The 17854-nt window shown below is 37.5% G+C and overlaps 2 protein-coding genes across 2 annotated transcripts; both read left to right on the forward strand.

The window, feature by feature from the left end:
- Positions 1–2268: 2268 nt before the first annotated feature.
- Positions 2269–11048, forward strand: LOC146324610 (galactose-specific lectin nattectin-like). The gene is made up of 6 exons (XM_084722035.1): positions 2269–2715; positions 4211–4276; positions 5115–5145; positions 5931–6016; positions 6676–6810; positions 10914–11048. Exons 1-6 carry the CDS (start codon positions 2626–2628, stop codon positions 11046–11048), a joined length of 543 nt encoding a protein of 180 aa, XP_084578161.1. The 5' UTR covers positions 2269–2625.
- An 874-nt stretch (positions 11049–11922) lies between these two features.
- Positions 11923–17808, forward strand: LOC146324611 (galactose-specific lectin nattectin-like). The gene is made up of 7 exons (XM_084720200.1): positions 11923–12008; positions 13036–13101; positions 13944–13974; positions 14216–14301; positions 14733–14867; positions 14953–15064; positions 17415–17808. Exons 2-7 carry the CDS (start codon positions 13036–13038, stop codon positions 17477–17479), a joined length of 495 nt encoding a protein of 164 aa, XP_084576326.1. The 5' UTR covers positions 11923–12008; the 3' UTR covers positions 17480–17808.
- The last annotated feature ends 46 nt before the right edge of the window (positions 17809–17854 follow it).

Here is a 17854-nt window from a genome sequence, read left to right on the forward strand (position 1 = left end):
TCAAGATGGTGATGGTGCTTTAGGTGTCTGATTTCTTATTTCTGAACATTTTTGTGCATGTTTCTCCATGGCTTATTACAGGTATTACAAATTGCGAGCTGTGTGTCTTTTTTGCTCACAGTGAAGAACTTTCACACTGTCGAAATGCTAAAGTTCGTGCAGCTGTTACCAGGCAGTAGGGGTGTCAAAATTAATCGTTTCTAAGATGCATCGTGATGTGGACATGGATGATTCTGCATCAATGCAGTGACAGAACATAATTGATTATAGTGCCTTGAAAATACCACTAACTTGAGAAACCGCCTTAGCCGTTTTCACTCTGAGAGGCTAACGCCTGGCACGACTAAGAAAACAGCAGACCCAGCCAAGAATTGAGGAGATGCTGTCAACTTTGCTGCCCAACTCTGAGAAAGGGAAGAGAATCACCCAGTCTGTCCCTGTTGATTAAACACAAAATTTAATTTATACTAGTCAACTAGTCTATCAGTAAGAAAATACTCAAAGGAGTTAAAGTTGAACAGAGCTTACTAATTGATAATGTTAAACACTGCCTGAAAAATATTGTGTATTAAGAGCCATTTGAAGCCGTTAATCAGTCTACAGTAGCCGAATTGTATTTTAAATGCGCCGTGCAATACGAACATTGCACATTAACCCACAAAACATGACTACCTTACTAAATGCGACACCTTTTCAGACTGAAAAGGATCACAGTGTCTGGGGTTAAACAACATCGTTTACCTGACGTTAGCCGCCAGCCTGCTACACAGTGTGGCTAATAGTATCAGAGGTAGCAGCAGCAGCTGCTCTGTCTGTAGGTTAATGTCAGTGTCTGCTGTCAGACATAAAAGAGTTTAAGCAGAGGCAAAATGATGCTCTTGCATACAAGGAAATTCTTTCTTAAATTCATCCCTCTGCTCGTCAAGGGAGGGACTGAATAAAAACAAAATTACTAAGATGCCACGAGCCACAGGTATGACACAAATGTTGTCTTCCTTCTCTGCTGTTACAAGAAGTGGGTCAGTAATGGTGTCAGGAATGATAGAGAGCCAGAAATGAACTGCAACTACCAACTCAGACCTGAAAGACAAGCTGTCTGAGACGAGGCAGAATGGTGTTCTTGTACACAAGGAAATGATCTCGAAAATTTTGTGTCCCTACCTTGATGAGCATAGGGACTTTCTAAATTAAAAAAAAAGTCATAAATCATTGTCCCTCCCTTGATATGAATCAACATCAACTTTATAAATGATAAAAGTAAAAGTAGTGAGCAAGAAATATGAAACTATACTGTAAAGCAACAATAAATGCATGTTATTTGTCCCACCAGAGAAACATGTATCATTAACCTCTTTAAAAATGTAGTCAACAATGTAATCCAAGTATCACAATATTAAAGTAACTTGAGTTCTTTCTGTTTTCCATATTTGGATTACCTCAATATAAATATGGTGAAATTCTTTAGATGATTAACTAAATGTTTTTTTCTAGGGCTGAAACTAATGATTAATTTCGTCATTGATTAATTGGTTAATTAGTTTCTCAATTAATCAATTGTCTGTTTGGTCAATAAAATGTCAGAAAAGGGTGAAAAATGTTGATCAAAGTCCCAGATGACGTCCTCAAATGTCTTGTTTTGTCCACAACTCAAAAATATTCAGTTTGTTGTCAGAGAGGAGGAAAGAAACCAGAAAATATTCATATTTAAGAAACTGGAGTTTTTATCATTATGATTTCTTATCAAAATAGATTCACTTAATAATTGATTAATAATCTGTTAATCATTGCAGCTCTAAGTAGAGATGCACTGATTTCAATTTTCTTGGCCAATTCTGATTTTTCATTTCACAAACATTTTTGCAACTTTTCTTGTAAAAATTATACTGTATGTTCATAATAACACACTGACTATTAAATATTCATTAAATACTATTTTAAATTTTCTCCAGAGTCCTCCAGGTTACAACCAGGCCTTATTATAGTTTTATATTAAGATTATGAATAGGGTGAACACGGTCTCGCGAGACCGGAGACAGATGTAAAGTGCAGCGGCTGCAGCATGACGAAAGTCTGCAATCAAGCTGGACAGTTTTCAGCAGACTTAAGAGAGAGTAGAGGAAGAGACACTAATATCCTGTTAGATCCTATAGGTTACCTGTAGTCTGCAGATCATGCTCATAGTTGAAGAAATAAAGTGCATTCTTGATCGTTGATTGAAGTTAAAATAGAAGAGATCCTCCTTCTGACACATGTAACATCTGATCTTTTATCTGCCTTGTAAAGCACTTTGTAACTGTTAGTTTGATAAGTCATATATATAACCTTTATTATTATCAGACACAAAATATCTGCTTGTTGACAGATTAAAACTTCATTGCACAACAGAAGACTGATATATCCAGCATTAAATATTACAGTTACACAGAAAATTACCATTTTATACAACATGTGGCGTTTGTTGTTGCTCGTCGATCAGGTGACAGCCAGGCGTTTGCAGTCGGTGGAGAGCAGCTGCAGCGCCTGGCTCTAAAAACTGCAGCCGCCTCAATCTCATGAGATTATTGTTGCCCACATGTGCATGACGTCAGAGCAAGTCGGGATCAAGTTGGGCAAAATCTAACTGGCATGCATTGTGCGGCTGTCACCGCTGATCGGTTCTGGGCATGCCTGACTCATCTTGAACGCACCAACTGTCATCCTCTTCGGTCTGAAAAGGTGAAGCATTTAGTGAGTTGTTGCCATGTTTTGTACATTAATGTATAAGGTTTGTATTGCACGGCACAAAGTAGCGATTGAATTTGACCGTGTAGATGAAGTCGGGTGTGGAGGAACAGTGATGCTACGTGTTAACTGACATCTCTGTTTTTCTTATGAAACCCAAAGTTATTCTACACATGTGAGTTAAAAACGTTTGGTGGTGCAACATCAGTTCTTTCACTGTCTGTTTTGAGGAAATGTAGAGGCAGGAGAGGAATGGGGGAGCGCTTGTTTTGTGTGAACGGGGCAGCAGGCGTCCAGCGAGAGCGGTGCAGCCAGAGACTGGGAGAGAGGAAACAGAGGAAAGTTACAGCGTCAGTTCATTGATGCCAAAAATGAAACATATGCTCCTCCTAACAAGATATATTGATACGCTGGTGCTGTATTGGGTGCCAGACTAACCAGACAAACCAGGCCCAGCTGGCTATATAAGGACTGCACCTGTCTTACCTTATTATTTCTTCGGTCATCCTTTCTGTCAGGAAGGCATCGCTGCAGCACAGGTAACATTTTACTGCTTTACTGCCTATCAAACATAGGCACACTTTGAACTTTAAGGCTGGGGGTTAACAAAGAAACAAAATAAAATAGAGGTAATACTGGATACCAGCAGGTGCATTTTCATATCCTGACTATTATGGGATATCAGTTAACTAATGAATGAAGTAATGGATCAGAAAACTCACAGGTTGGATTGTATCACAGTTTTAAGTCACCAGCAAAACAAAAATGTTAGTATGAGAGTCGTGTTTTTAAAATCTGTAATAATCACCATAGTAAATTAATGTAATAACAATAATGATATTAATGATAATAAGTGAATAAATGATAAGAATTATGTTTTTTTTTTAAAAAAAACTATGATAATAATACTATACAGCAGTCATTCCCAAAGACTGTTGGGACCCACAGGAGTTTTTTGGGGTTTTTTTTTTGGGGGGGGGGGTCACCAAAATAAATAAAAGACTGTGGAAGAAATTTAGAAAATCAGCAAACAAAAGGGGCATGTTAGTTCTGCCAAAATTCACTTATTATTTCTCATTTATAAAGTCTTTAAATGTGTATGATTTTGATAAAATGTGTGAAGATAAAACAAGGTGATGCAGAAATATCAGTAAAATGGTCAGGAATGTTTGTTCATGCACAGATTAACTCCTCCTAAGATTTATTGTTGAGGTCTGAATTTGGTCGTGATGGTTCCTCTTTATTTTGTCGCTTGCTAGTTTTAAGTCTCCCTCAGCTTTAGCGATGGATGTCAAATCTAAAAGACAGAAAAGTCTATGAGGCATTTAGTAACCAGTGCAAACTGTGTCCATGTTACCAAACTGAACTTGTTGTGACTTTTATATGTGTTAATCTTCAGTTCTCTGAAGTCATTCATGACTGCACACAGTCACACATGTTCTGGATGAGCTCATGCAGGAAGTTCATTTTGTTGAATGTTTTTCCACAGATGGCGTCAGGTTTTCACCTGGTTTTCTTCCTCTGGATGACCAGCGGACTGTTGATCGCAGGAACGGCAAGTCACATTCAGTATTGATTGAAAGATTTTTAGGTTTGAAGAGCAGGTAGATGAAGTCAGTGTACGTCACTCTGTTGTCTTCTTTTTACTGAAATGATAAAGAAAAAGTCTCTTCAGTGTTTGTGACTTCTATATCACTTCTGCTTGATGCACAGTGAACATCAGTGCTTCATTTTCTCCTCTGTGACAAAACTCACCTCCTCAATATATCGTCTGAACAGAAGAAAAAAACAAAAATGAAATTAAAGCAGAGGAAGATTTACAGAATGAGAGATTCACTCGTTACAGCAGCTCAAGGATCGAAAGTACAGTTAGAAAAAAGTGTTCAATAATAAAATCAAATGTATATGTTTTAAAAAACTATGTGAACTATATACACCTTCTACTTGTATGTAGATGATTGTCAGGGCTTTTTATCTGTATTTAATACCTTTAAAGGGGTAGTTCACCACAAAATAGAAATTATCTTCTCACCCTCATGTTCATTGAAGATCTTTTTCTATTTCTTTTTCCATTTTTTTTTTTTTTTTTTTTTTAGCTTTTTAGTTCATAAAACACTAACCACAATCTAATAAACAATGGAAGTGAATGTGAATTTTGAACGTAAAAAACAACTGGAAAAAAAACATAAAATGCCTCCATACTGCTCATTTGGTGTAAACCAAGTCTCCTAAAGTCTTGATATGACGTTTGCACATCACATATTTATTTCATATCTTTTTACCCAAAATGACCCAAAATGTATTTGTTGTATACTGTTGCTTTGATAAATCAGTGACAGTGTTAAAGTAAATGTTGTGCAAACTGATTTAATCTTCTTCTCATGTTCACACAGAGCTCAGCCTCTCTTCCACCCGACAGTAAAGGTTGGTAGCTGTGATTTTTTCATACTTGGAATATTTTGATTCTTGGATTTATGATGAAGAAGAATTCTTTCAGAGCGTTCACTTATGAATGATCAGCCTTTTATTTGTTGGATTGTTTCTGATCCAAACGTGTCCAATAACTCAAGTGTCTGGGATAAGGGTGTTTTCTGGAACAGAGCAAGTTTAGAACTTTAAAAAGTTAAAGCAAATCAAAACATTTCATTGATTTCATATATTTCATAAAATTCTCAAAGAATAAATGTTCACCAAATATTTGGAATTAGAGTGTTGGTATTCATTTTTAATGTTTTTTTTTTTAGTTCTGTTTTGATTATTGTGGTTTTTTTAATAGTAAATTATTATTTTTGCCTCTACTTGCATGTGGTGAATGTGATTGGTTGCAGACTAACATCCAGTCTCTGTTTAAGACGGTTTCTCATTGATACAAACTGCTGGTCTGATGAAGGTCCAGGACTAAAATGTCATTACGTTGCTCGCCCCTCTCCTTCACACCTGTGTCATCAAATATGTGTGCAAAGTTTTCTTTCTTTCTAAGATTACAAACCCAAAAGACAAAAACACAAATAGTTTGTTGCATCTGTGTTTCTCATGTCCCAATGGAAACATTTTAGAAATCTGCCTCTCCTGGCTGTTCAGTCAACACACTGCACAGCTGTTTGAATCTGTGCAAATGACAGTTACTTTGTGTCTGAACACACCTTTACAGTGAGAGTGTTAATGTGAGAATAACATGTCTTTTATCTAACATACGAACTGTGTCTCAGGTCCCTGCTGTCCTCCTTTCTGGACTAAGTTTGGCTCTCGCTGTTTCCTCTTCCAAAACAAACCCATGACTTTCGATAAAGCAGAGGTACGATATGATACACAACACTCACACACAACAAGACAAAATGATGGAACAAGACAAATAAGACACAACACAAATTAAACACAATACAAAAAATATGTTTCAATGAAAACATGACACAAACAAGACACAACAAGGTGAAAACAATGCAACAAGACAAAAAGACGCAACAAGACAAGAGTCTGTGCAGCAGTGATCAGAGATGTAGCTGCAGTATCAAGGTCCCACCCAGAAATCTGGTCGACTCAGATGTGAAACCTCGTTTTTATAGCATTAAAAAACTAATGAAACCAAAGTGATGAAAAAAATGAACACGTGGACAAACATGACTTAAAATGACAGAAACCATGTTTGAGAAACCTTCATTTGATGTGTACTTTGATTTTTTAATTTGGTCCATGTCCCATCTGCTGACATGCAGGGGGCGGGGTTTATGACCTGTACTGCAGCCAGCCACCAGGGGGCGAACAAGATGCTTTGTCTCCACTTTTGGGGAGCTGTCATGTCGTCCATTTCTATATACGTCAATGACATCATCTTGCACCACATGCATTTCACCCTATCAAAACTAGGATTTGTTTGCTGTAAAGTTATTCTGTCCTCTCTGTTTACATGCACTCACTGCTTCCTTCTCATGTTTGTATCTTTGTCTCCTCTGACAGAGAACCTGTCAGACTCTTGGTGGGAATTTGGCCTCGATCCACAACAGTGAGGAAAACATGTTTGTCAGGGAACTGATTCACAAAGCAATCAACTCATTTCCAACCGTCTGGATTGGAGGCCATGATGCAGTAAAGGTGAGACATTTACCAACACAAAGGGTCTGATATCAGCTGTAGGGTTGCCACCCGTCCCGTAAAATACGGAACCGTCCTTTATTTGACAATTAAATGTTGCGTCCCGTATGTACGGGACGTGATTTGTTCCATATTTTCATAAACACATGTCTGTCACACACACATCAACACTAAATCTAACAATAATGAACAAAATAAAACACAGGAAATACTAAGGCCAGCAAAATTGTTGTGGCGGGATCTACGCAGGACCCCCCCGGTCTGGTGCCTGGCTGCCTAAGTGCATTGCTGTCACCGTTGCCTAGAGACAGACACCACACACCGGCGCTGCTCACAACACCCTCACCTTTTAAAAATGTCCACTACACCCGATACTCCACCATGTTCTCAAAAGCGAAAACGCAAATAAACAAGTTTACAAGTGTTTTTGTTGTGTTTTTTTTTTCTGTTTTTTCCTCTTTAAGTAAAAATGTCTCCAGGCTTCACAGAGAGTCCCTACAGCAAGAACAGTTATGCACTTTAAAAGTTACGTTCTCAGTTTAATTAGTTTATATTTTAAAAGTTCATTGTTGCACACTCCACACAAATAGATCTCCTTTAGGTGCTAGTGCTACTGCCATGTGGTAGATCATACAGTATCTCATTAAATAGGTTAATTGATTGACACATTTAAATCTCAAGATGTAATTATAATTATTAATTGTTCCAGGTAGCTTTTAAAGTTGGATTGTTTTTATCGGGGTGAAAAATACCACATAATACATGTATATACTGCCTCTGCCTTTAAAACTCCTTACAGTCGGCTTCAGTCTAATTATATGCTGTGATTTTAATACAGTTACATCAGATAATGACAACAGCTGTCCTTTTTGTTTTTGATTGCATTTCTTTGCTGAAGTTTTTATAGGTGTTTCTATAAGCTTTGTGTAGCAGAGTGGTTCTACAAGCAATTTTGACTGAGCAACTTTTACTTGTAGTTGAGTAATATTTGACCAGGAGTATCTATACTTTGACTCAGTTACTGGGGTTGAGTACTTTGTCTACCACAGAGTATGACTAATTGCTTTCTTGATCACCCCTTGATCATGGTGGACATGGCCCCGAGGAGCTGTGGTGGGCGTCCCTTATTTTTATTTGTGAAAGGTGGCAACCCTAATCAGCTGTGTCTTGTACTTGTAGGAGTAACCTGTAATTCTTCAAAACTTTCAGGAAAGAAACTGGATGTGGACTGATGGCACCAAGTTTGACTACAGTCCCTGGGCTCTTGGGCAACCGGACAACCATGGAGGAAAAGAACACTGTTTAGTGAACAACTGGCATGGTACAAATCTGTTTTCTGTTCTGATCAATACTGATGATCAGGGTGGGAGGGTCACTTTCAACATATATTCCATAATGACTAATTACTTGTTAAAAGAAATAGTCAGTAACCTAATCCAAGTATCACAATATTAAAGTAAATTAACTTTATTATTTTCTATTACTTTCAGATGACCTCTAACATTAGAGATTGATCTGTGTAGGTGACGTTTGCAGTCGGTCTTACCTGTAAATGTTTTTTAATTAGATTAGAGAGTTTGATTGGCTGGTTTCACTGAGACCAGTGGTGAAGAGTGGTTTACTTGTACACTACTTATGTTACATGTAATCCATTACTCTCTAAGCCTGCTGGTGATGTGAAATCTATAGTGAGGAGTGTCTGCAGCTGTACAGCTGTTAGTCTTCTTTTGATATGTGTAAAGAAGAAGTATTAGAGAAATGACACATCAGAGACATTTTCTGTAAATCTAATCTGTAAAAACACTTTAGTTCTGCTGCACTCAGCACTTTCTTCATGTTCTTACAGGACCGTTCTGGGGTGATACCCTGTGCAGCCAGAATCTACATTTTGTTTGTGGAAAGAACCTGTGATGCCTCCTGACTGACTGTCATATCTGCTGTGATGATGTCACTTCCTCCAAGCTGATGGCACTTCCTGTGTCATATCTGGTTTCTCTGACATCAGTGAACTGTACTGACAGTGTCCTCTGCTGGATTAATGCAAAAAAGGCTTTTTGCAGCTTAAATGCAATGATTTGTTTTGATTTTTTGTTTAATTTTCTTACTTTTTCATCAAAGGAAAAGGGGAATAAGGGAACTGGTTGATTTAGAAAATCAAATGAAATATCTTACATTTATTTTAAATTGTAATTGTTGAATAAAATAAAGTAAATAAAGTAATAAACTGCATATGTGTGTGTGAAAAAGTCTGAAGTATTCATTTCTGGAGAACTAAAATCTGAACTCAGTTTCAAAATCGAAAGTTATGAAGCCAGAGTTTAGTTGTCACAAAGAATAATTCTAGTCATTTTACAACCAAGCAGTTTGTCGCAGTATAAATGATAAGAGGGTGAGGGGCTGATTTTCTTTCATCTATTTGAAGAATGGGGCGCAGCAGAGGAGAGAGAAATGGAGAAGTGTTGCACAGTGAGGTGCAGGGAAGCATGATGAGACTGGAAGAGGACAAAAACATGACGCTGGCAGGGAGTTCTGCTGCAAGAATTTGGCAAACTTTTATTGTCAGTCTCCAAAAAAAAAACACAAAAAAAAAAAAACACTTAACAATACACTTTTCTTTTCAGTACTCAGCTTAGAACACATCTGGTGCTGCTCTTCTTAAACCAGTCCCCCCTCTCTCTCAGTGCTCTCTCATATAAAGCATTAGAGCCCGCCTTGCCAGTTCAAACTGGCCTATCAGGTCAGCTCTGCAGGAAGGAGGGTTGACAAGATTAATCACAAATATATTGTTCTTCTTAGCTTGCTCAAACCAACAAAGCCTCATTTCATTCTTCAGTAGATTTTCATAAATACCATACACTCAAAATAATCAAATCATTTGAGTATCACACAGTATTTGTCTTAATTACCTGTCATTTCATCACTCACCCTTTGGCCAATCAAGTCTGAGAATCCACCTACTCCTGCAGCACATAAAAGGACTATTCTTCAGGTGTGCTTCCTCTTTAAACACCAGGACAAGATGGCCTCCACAAGGACTCACACCCTGACAGGTTTTGGCTTTGATTACAGCATTACTTTAATAGACTCTTAAGAAAAGTGTGTTTCTAATGCTGAATACAATTGGTTGTATTTCTTAGTTAATATTGAACTAAAAATTTAATAAAGAAAATAAAGAAGTTGTGTGAGTGAATCTGTCCACCTTGCTTAACAAAAACAAGGGCTCAGCAAATACAAAAAGGAGTTGAGGCTTCCTCACAAGAAGAAAAGAAAAATACAACTGAAAAACACCACAATTAACTGATGTCCACTTTTAAACATAACATTACTTGACTTGAACTCTGTATGACTTATTATTATTGAAACGTGATGTGTGGTGGTAAACACCAGACTTCATGCTCATAAAACTCATCAGCAGCCTCAGTGGACTGAACCGAGGCATAAAATTCATGTAAGCACAAACACTTTCTGGCACTCTTCTGCACAGTAAAAACACACAGGTAGTGTGGGAGAAGACCAATAATTTCCTTATGTATAAAGGTGGAAATAATGCTCTTTAGTTTACAGTACAGTTTTGTTGTAATGTGTCACTTATTGCCCTCTAAATAAGTCTAATAAGGGTCTAATTGGGGTATAACTCCTGTCTGATAACACAGAACATATTATTCATAGTTTTTGTCTAATTTAATACAAAGTACAGCTTGTTACACATTATGATTATACTGTAAAAATGAATTATTAGGAGCAGTGGACAGGCACTGTTCAGACTGCTGCGACCCTCACAAGGTCTGTCATTGTTTTAGTCATGGAGGAAATTTCTGAGGAAGCTTTATGGTACAATCAGTATCAGTTATTTGGCACCAAGTTTGAATGTGACTGACCTTATAAGACCTTTGTTCAGAGATCAAATTCAAAGGAAGAGGGAAAGAGACAGACAGATACACAGATATAAAATAAAAGTGTTTCATGTGTCTTCCTGCAGTTTTTTTTTTTTTTTTATGAGCACAATTACTATTACGTTACTAAAATATTACTCTTACAAATACATGTACTGGTGTGAGAAAATTACTTTATTTGTTACTTTTCTTGTGATCTCATGAATGCAGCTGCCTGGCAGAGTAATGCCGGTGGTGCAGAGCGCAAAAATGAAAGAAGAAGAAGGAGTTTTTAGTTGTTATGCAGCAAAGCGCTGGAACAAACTGCCTGATAGTGATAGGAACGCCCCGACCATCGCAGCGTAGGGTTGCAAATTAGAAGGACGTTCCTAAATCAAGTGTTGGTAAAATTAACAATCAACTCATTGGTTAATTGTTATTATAAAAAACATTAAAATTTTGCTTATACCAAATGATACCAAATGCATTTTTCAATCAAAGCCCAAACAACATATTTCATGTTTTCTCACAGCAGCAGACAAACAAACAAAACCTAGAAAGACATAAAAGCCTGTGTATTAACATGTTTACTTGAATATCAGAAAATATGTGTAGCACTGTCTAAAAAATAATCACTGTTGTGTTTCAGATCTTTGTTTGATGGTAGATTGATTAAATTTTACTTGATTGATCGATCATCAATCAGTTGTTATCATTCATAGTTTTGAGTCCCCCCCCCCCTTTTTTTTAAAAGACAAAATGATCAAATTCTCTGAATTCAGTTTTTCATCTGTAAATATTTTCTGGTTTCTTTCCTCCTCGGTGACTGTAAAACTGATTATCTTTGGAGACTCCGTCTTGGCTGTGGAGTGATTGACAGATTAATCGCCTCCTGCTGATTTCAGGCCCCTCGCTCTGACATCACTCCATTAATGCATGTTCATGGATCATGTTTGTGCACGTGTGTGTAAAATAAAGTGAAAATATGTTATTTTCCTAAGAGATTATTAAAGTATGCCTTCTTTTTCCTCCTTCTACAAACACAATGAAAGTCTTGTTCTAACAGAAATGTGACCAAACCTGTATCGGATGTATGAATGTAAACACAGGGCAAGTTCACATGTTCTAAAAGCAACACACACATGCAAAAAATAAAATAAAATATTTGTTTCCTTGTTGGAAACATCCCCAAAAATTGGCGTGTCAGTTATATGATTAAGAGTCAGATAAAACAGACATGGTCTGCTATATAAGGTCTGCTCCTGTCCTGCCTTTTTATTTCTTTGGTCGTCCTCTTTCTGTCAGAAAGGCATCGCTGCAGCACAGGTAACATTTTACTGGTTTACTACCTATCAAACATAGACGCACTTTGAACTTTAAGGCTGGGGATTAACAAAACATAATAATAATAATAATTATATCCCAACTATTAGTGGTGCAATGGATCAGAAAACTTGCGGTTCGGTCACAGATCAGATCAGTTTTTGGATCAACAAAAACAAAAGTTGGAATTAAGGTAGTATTTTAAAAATGCTCTTGGCTTTGATCTCTCTACCAAGGTAGCAACTACTCTTCATAATGTAAAACTATTTTAAAATTTAAGGCAAAAAGAGACAAAACAACAACAACAACAACAAAACCTACCTTAACCTGAGCAGAAAGCGCACTGCTGCAGCAGCATGTGTGTTTGAGAGGGAGGGAGAGACAGATGGAGGGGAGACGGTTGAAGACAGACTGTTGTACACAGTGTTGTTGTAATTTATCAATAACTTACTCACACTGCTGCTCTGTTACTTGACCCACCTGAACAATCCTGTAGTCCTGTGCATCACCACAGGCTGTGATACCACAGGATGAGACCAGAATCAGAGCAGCACCAGGGCAGGGATCTGCGACCTGCAGCTCCACAGTCACATGTGGCTCTTTTGATCCTGAATAACAGTTCCTCTTTTTATTTATTTATTTATTTATTTTCATTGTTGTATAACAAAAGTAAAGTGAAAAATGTGCTGGCTACACACTGAATAAAAAAAAAAAAAAAAGTGATGTTTCATCAGCTAAAATCTGTCAGAGCCTCTGTCTACCACTCGCTGTCTTTTCCTCTTTATTTTGTCGCTTGCTAGTTTTAAGTCTCCCTCAGCTTTAGCGATGGATGTCAAATCTAAAAGACAGAAAAGTCTATGAGGCATTTAGTAACCAATGCAAACTGTGTCCATGTTACCAAACTGAACTTGTTGTGACTTTTATATGTGTTAATCTTCAGTTCTCTGAAGTCATTCATGACTGCACACAGTCACACATGTTCTGGATGAGCTCATGCAGGAAGTTCATTTTGTTGAATGTTTTTCCACAGATGGCGTCAGGTTTTCACCTGGTTTTCTTCCTCTGGATGACCAGCGGACTGTTGATCGCAGGAACGGCAAGTCACATTCAGTATTGATTGAAAGATTTTTAGGTTTGAAGAGCAGGTAGATGAAGTCAGTGTACGTCACTCTGTTGTCTTCTTTTTACTGAAATGATAAAGAAAAAGTCTCATCAGTGTTTGTGACTTCTATATCACTTCTGCTTGATGCACAGTGAACATCAGTGCTTCATTTTCTCCTCTGTGACAAAACTCACCTCCTCAATATATCGTCTGAACAGAAGAAAAAAACAAAAATGAAATTAAAGCAGAGGAAGATTTACAGAATGAGAGATTCACTCGTTACAGCAGCTCAAGGATCGAAAGTACAGTTAGAAAAAAGTGTTCAATAATAAAATCAAATGTATATGTTTTAAAAAACTATGTGAACTATATACACCTTCTACTTGTATGTAGATGATTGTCAGGGCTTTTTATCTGTACTCAGTACCTTTAAAGGGGTAGTTCACCCCAAAATAGAAATTATCTTCTCACCCTCATGTTGATTGAAGATCTTTTTCTTTTTCTTTTTCTTTTCTTTTTTTTTTTTTTAGCTTTTCAGTTCATAAAACACTAACCACAATCTAATAAACAATGGAAGTGAATGGGGACCAGTTTTCGAACATAAAAAACAACTGGAAAAAAACATAAGATGCCTCCATACTGTTCATTTGGTGTAAACCAAGTCTCCTTAAGTCTTGATATGACGTTTGCACATGTCACATACATTTCATACATGTTTTCATGTATAAAAAAGACCCAAAATGTATTTGTTGTATACTGTTGCTTTGATAAATCAGTGACAGTGTTGAAGTAAATGTTGTGGAAACTGATTTAATCTTCTTCTCATGTTCACACAGAGCTCAGCCTCTCTTCCACCCAACAGTAAAGGTTGGTAGCTGTGATTTATTCATTAACACCCCCCAACACACACACACACACACACACACACACACACACACACACACACACACACACACACACACTCCTATCTTGGCTGTTCGATCAACACACTGCACAGCTGATCTGTGTAAATGATATTTTGTGTCTGAACACACCTTTAGAATGTGTGTGTGACCTTTCTCTTTATCTCATATTTTATCTTCTATCTAACATAAGAACTGTGTCTCAGGTCCCTGCTGTCCTCCTGACTGGACTATGTTTGGCTCTCGCTGTTTCCTCTTCCAAAACAGACGCGTGACGATGGATGAAGCAGAGGTACGATATCACACGCTACACTCACACACAACAAGATGAACATGATGTAACAAGATTAAAAATATGTAACGATTAAAACACAAGACAAAAAAGGTGCAGTGAGATGAAAATGAAGCAACACGACACAAAAAACAACACAACAAGACAAAAGAGACCCAACCAGATGAACGTGAAGCAACAAGACAAGAGTCTGTGCAGCAGTGATCAGAGATGTAGCTGCAGTATCAAGGTCCCGCCCAGAAATCTGGTCGACTCAGATGTGAAACCTCATTTTTATAGCATTAAAAAAACTAATAAAACCAAACTGATGAGAAAAGGTTTTCAAGTTTATAAAGTAAAGTTATTTTTACTATTATTTTCTCCACATTCCTCTCTGTTTACATGCACTCACTGCTTCCTTCTCATGTTTGTATCTTTGTCTCCTCTGACAGATTATCTGTCAGGCTCTTGGTGGGAATTTGGCCTCAATCCACAACAGTGAGGAAAACATGTTTGTTAGGGAACTGATTCACAAAGGGACCAACTCATATTCACATACCTGGATTGGAGGCCATGATGGAGTAAAGGTGAGACATTTACCAACACAAAGGGTCTGATATCAGCTGTGTCTTGTACTTGTAGGAGTAACTTGTAATTCTTCAAAACTTTCAGGATGGACGCTGGATGTGGACTGATGGCACCAAGTTTGACTACAGTCCCTGGGCTCCTACAGAACCAAACAACCATGGAGGAGATGAACGCTGTTTAGTGAACAACTGGGGAGGTACAAATCTGTTTTCTGTTCTGATCAATACTGATGATCAGGGTGGGAGGGTCACTTTCAACATATATTCCATAATGACTAATTACCTGTTAAAAGAAATAGTCAGTAACCTAATCCAAGTATCACAATATTATTATAATAAATAAAATAAACTTTATTATTTTCTATTACTTTCAGATGACCTCTAACATTAGAGATTGATCTGTGTAGGTAACATTTGCAGTCGGTCTTACCTGTAAATGTTTTTTAATTAGATTAGAGCACATGTCAAACTGTTGGCCTGTGGGCCACATCCGGCCCGCGATACAATTATATACGGCTGGCGCGATAATTTCATGTGACTATTACTAATGGCCTTTCAGTAAATAGCAGTCCCACTACTCATACCACAAATCCCACAATGCACTGCAACAACTGCTGCACAACTCGAGACCTGTGCACCAACCCTTCCTCCCGCTGTTTTAATGACACACTGATCAGTGGTCAGCGGATGAATGCATTGGTCAGCGCTTTTATAGTGACACTTAAGCTAACCCCCAAAATAAACGGCCAAAAAAAAAAAGAAGTGGACTGTGAAAACAGAGGACCTGTTTGTCGACGTTGGACCTAAACCTGTGTGCCTTGTTTGTGGTGCTAATGTGGCCATAATTAAAGAATATATTTAGGGCTGTCAAAGTAAACATGTTAATAACGTGTCAACGCAAATTCCTTTTAACGCCACTATTTTTTTGGATGTGGGATTAATGCACATGCTGTTATATTGGCCTGACCAATAGTTTGATTCAGCAGCTGGAAATAAATCTGACAAATGACAGTGTAAACAGGCTTGTATGTTTAGGCAACTGTTTCAGTGCAAAGAAACAGAAGTATATGAGGAGGGAGATGAGTGAGTGCTGATGGAGCTGCAGCTCCACCTGAAACCAGGTAAAAGTAAAAATAAGACTGACCCACAGCAGAGAGAGAGAGAGAGAGAGAGAGAGACAGAGAGAGAGAGAGAGAGAGAGAGAGAGAGAGAGAGAAAGAGAGAGAATATGGACAGATGTGTCGACTTGATATAAAAAACTTTTTATGATCATGAATCATAATATTAATGTACACTTCTATGATACGTGATTTTTCACTCCGATTTGTGTACTTTTAAATACTTAATTACTTCATGCTAATTGATCACAACAGCGTTGGAGGAGAGACGAGCAGCAGAGAGGACGGAGGAGGAGTGTGTGTGTGTGAAATATCGAGCGATATCAAAACTTTATTGATGATGAATCCTGATGTTACTGTACAGTTCTGTGGTTTAAACACTACAGATTAAAATATCTGTCTCTGTAAAGACCAAACTGACAGACACTCGTCTCCTCCATATTTGTCACTGTGCTGCATTATTGTAAGTCATGATGAAGAGTCCAGACTCTGTCTCTCCTCTTCATCTCCTCAGTGTTTGTCAGTGTGCAGTTTAACCTTTTCCTAAAATATTGCTGGTTCTGTGGTGTTTGAATTTTAAATCTGAAGCCTGCAGTGCACCAGTGCACTAACAAACTGAACCCTGGCTCAAAATTTATTGGCACTAAGGAAGGTTTTGGTGGTTCACTTTAAGGGTTGGTTAACAAAAGTTGCGCAAAGGAAAGAAAATTGTATTGTGTTTAGTGTTGCTGTTAAATAAATGCAGACTATATGTTCTAAAAATCTATGCAAGAGTCCAAGTATTTTTTCTCTACTCCTCTTTGAAAAGTACCTAAGTTAAGTGCTTGTGCAACTTTCTAGAATGAATAAAGGAAGTGCTACATAAACCTCAGCAGAAATACTGTTGCTGATCAGATATGTGAACTTAAATATTCTGAGCTGAAATGTTCTTGTTTTGCTTTATGTTATTGTTGAAGAAAAAAAATATTTATTTTATTGTGGAAAAAGTTGTTGCAGTCTGTCTGTTCAAATTCATATACAGTCAGTTTTAGACTGTTGTCTAAATGTTAATCCTGTTTGGCCCGTGACTTAGATTGTGTTTTAAATTTTGTCCCCTTCTGTGATTGAGTTTGACAAGCGTTGGATTAGAGAGTTTGATTGGCTGGTTTCAGTGAGACCAGTGGTGAAGAGTGGTGTGTGTGTGTGTGTGTGCACTGCACATGGTAGTATATCGTTCTTTATCTTAAAGTTGTAATTCTGCTAATAATCCCAATATTTACTAAATGTAACCGTAATGGAATACAGTTACCTTTTACTTATACTCTTCTTATGTTACATGTAATCCATTAATCCATTAGAGAAATGACACATCAGAGACATTTTCTGTAAATCTAATCTGTAAAAACACTTTAGTTCTGCTGCACTCAGCACTTTGTTCATGTTCTTACAGGACCGTTCTGGAATGATGAAAAATGCCACTACCAGAGACCTTTGGTTTGTGCAAAGAACCTGTGATGCCTCCTGCCACTGACTGTCGTATCTCCTGTGATGATGTCACTTCCTCCTGTGTCATATCTGGTTTCTCTGACATCAGTGAGCTGTACTGACAGTGTCCTCTGCTGGATGAATGCAAAAAAGGCTTTTTGCAGCTTAAATGCAATGATTTGTTTTGATTTTTTGTTTAATTTTCTTACTTTTTCATCAGAGGAAAAGGGGAATAAGGGAACTGGTTGATTTAGAAAATCAAATGAAATATCTTGCATTTATTTTAAATTGTAATTTTGGAATGAACTACAAGCAAAAGTTGAAGCGTCATTAAAAAAAAAATTAAGTGCATATATATATGTGTGTGTGTGTGTGTGTGTGTGTGTGTGTGTGTGTGTGTGTGTG

Source organism: Lutjanus erythropterus, chromosome 6 (genome assembly GCF_056507025.1).
Source record: "Lutjanus erythropterus isolate fLutEry1 chromosome 6, fLutEry1.hap2, whole genome shotgun sequence".
In the NCBI taxonomy this organism is placed as follows: Eukaryota; Metazoa; Chordata; class Actinopteri; order Lutjaniformes; family Lutjanidae; genus Lutjanus; species Lutjanus erythropterus.

Bases quoted from the DNA above. Each gene is read 5' to 3' on its own strand.
- LOC146324610 (XM_084722035.1), top strand. From the start codon at position 2,626: ATGCATTGTGCGGCTGTCACCGCTGATCGGTTCTGGGCATGCCTGACT. The intron at 2,716-4,210 runs GTGAAGCATTTA...GTTTTTCCACAG, and splicing joins ATCCTCTTCGGTCTGAAAAG to ATGGCGTCAGGTTTTCACCT. The intron at 5,146-5,930 runs GTTGGTAGCTGT...ACTGTGTCTCAG, and splicing joins TCTTCCACCCGACAGTAAAG to GTCCCTGCTGTCCTCCTTTC.
- LOC146324611 (XM_084720200.1), top strand. From the start codon at position 13,036: ATGGCGTCAGGTTTTCACCTGGTTTTCTTCCTCTGGATGACCAGCGGA. The intron at 14,302-14,732 runs GTACGATATCAC...CTCCTCTGACAG, and splicing joins TGACGATGGATGAAGCAGAG to ATTATCTGTCAGGCTCTTGG. The intron at 14,868-14,952 runs GTGAGACATTTA...CAAAACTTTCAG, and splicing joins GAGGCCATGATGGAGTAAAG to GATGGACGCTGGATGTGGAC.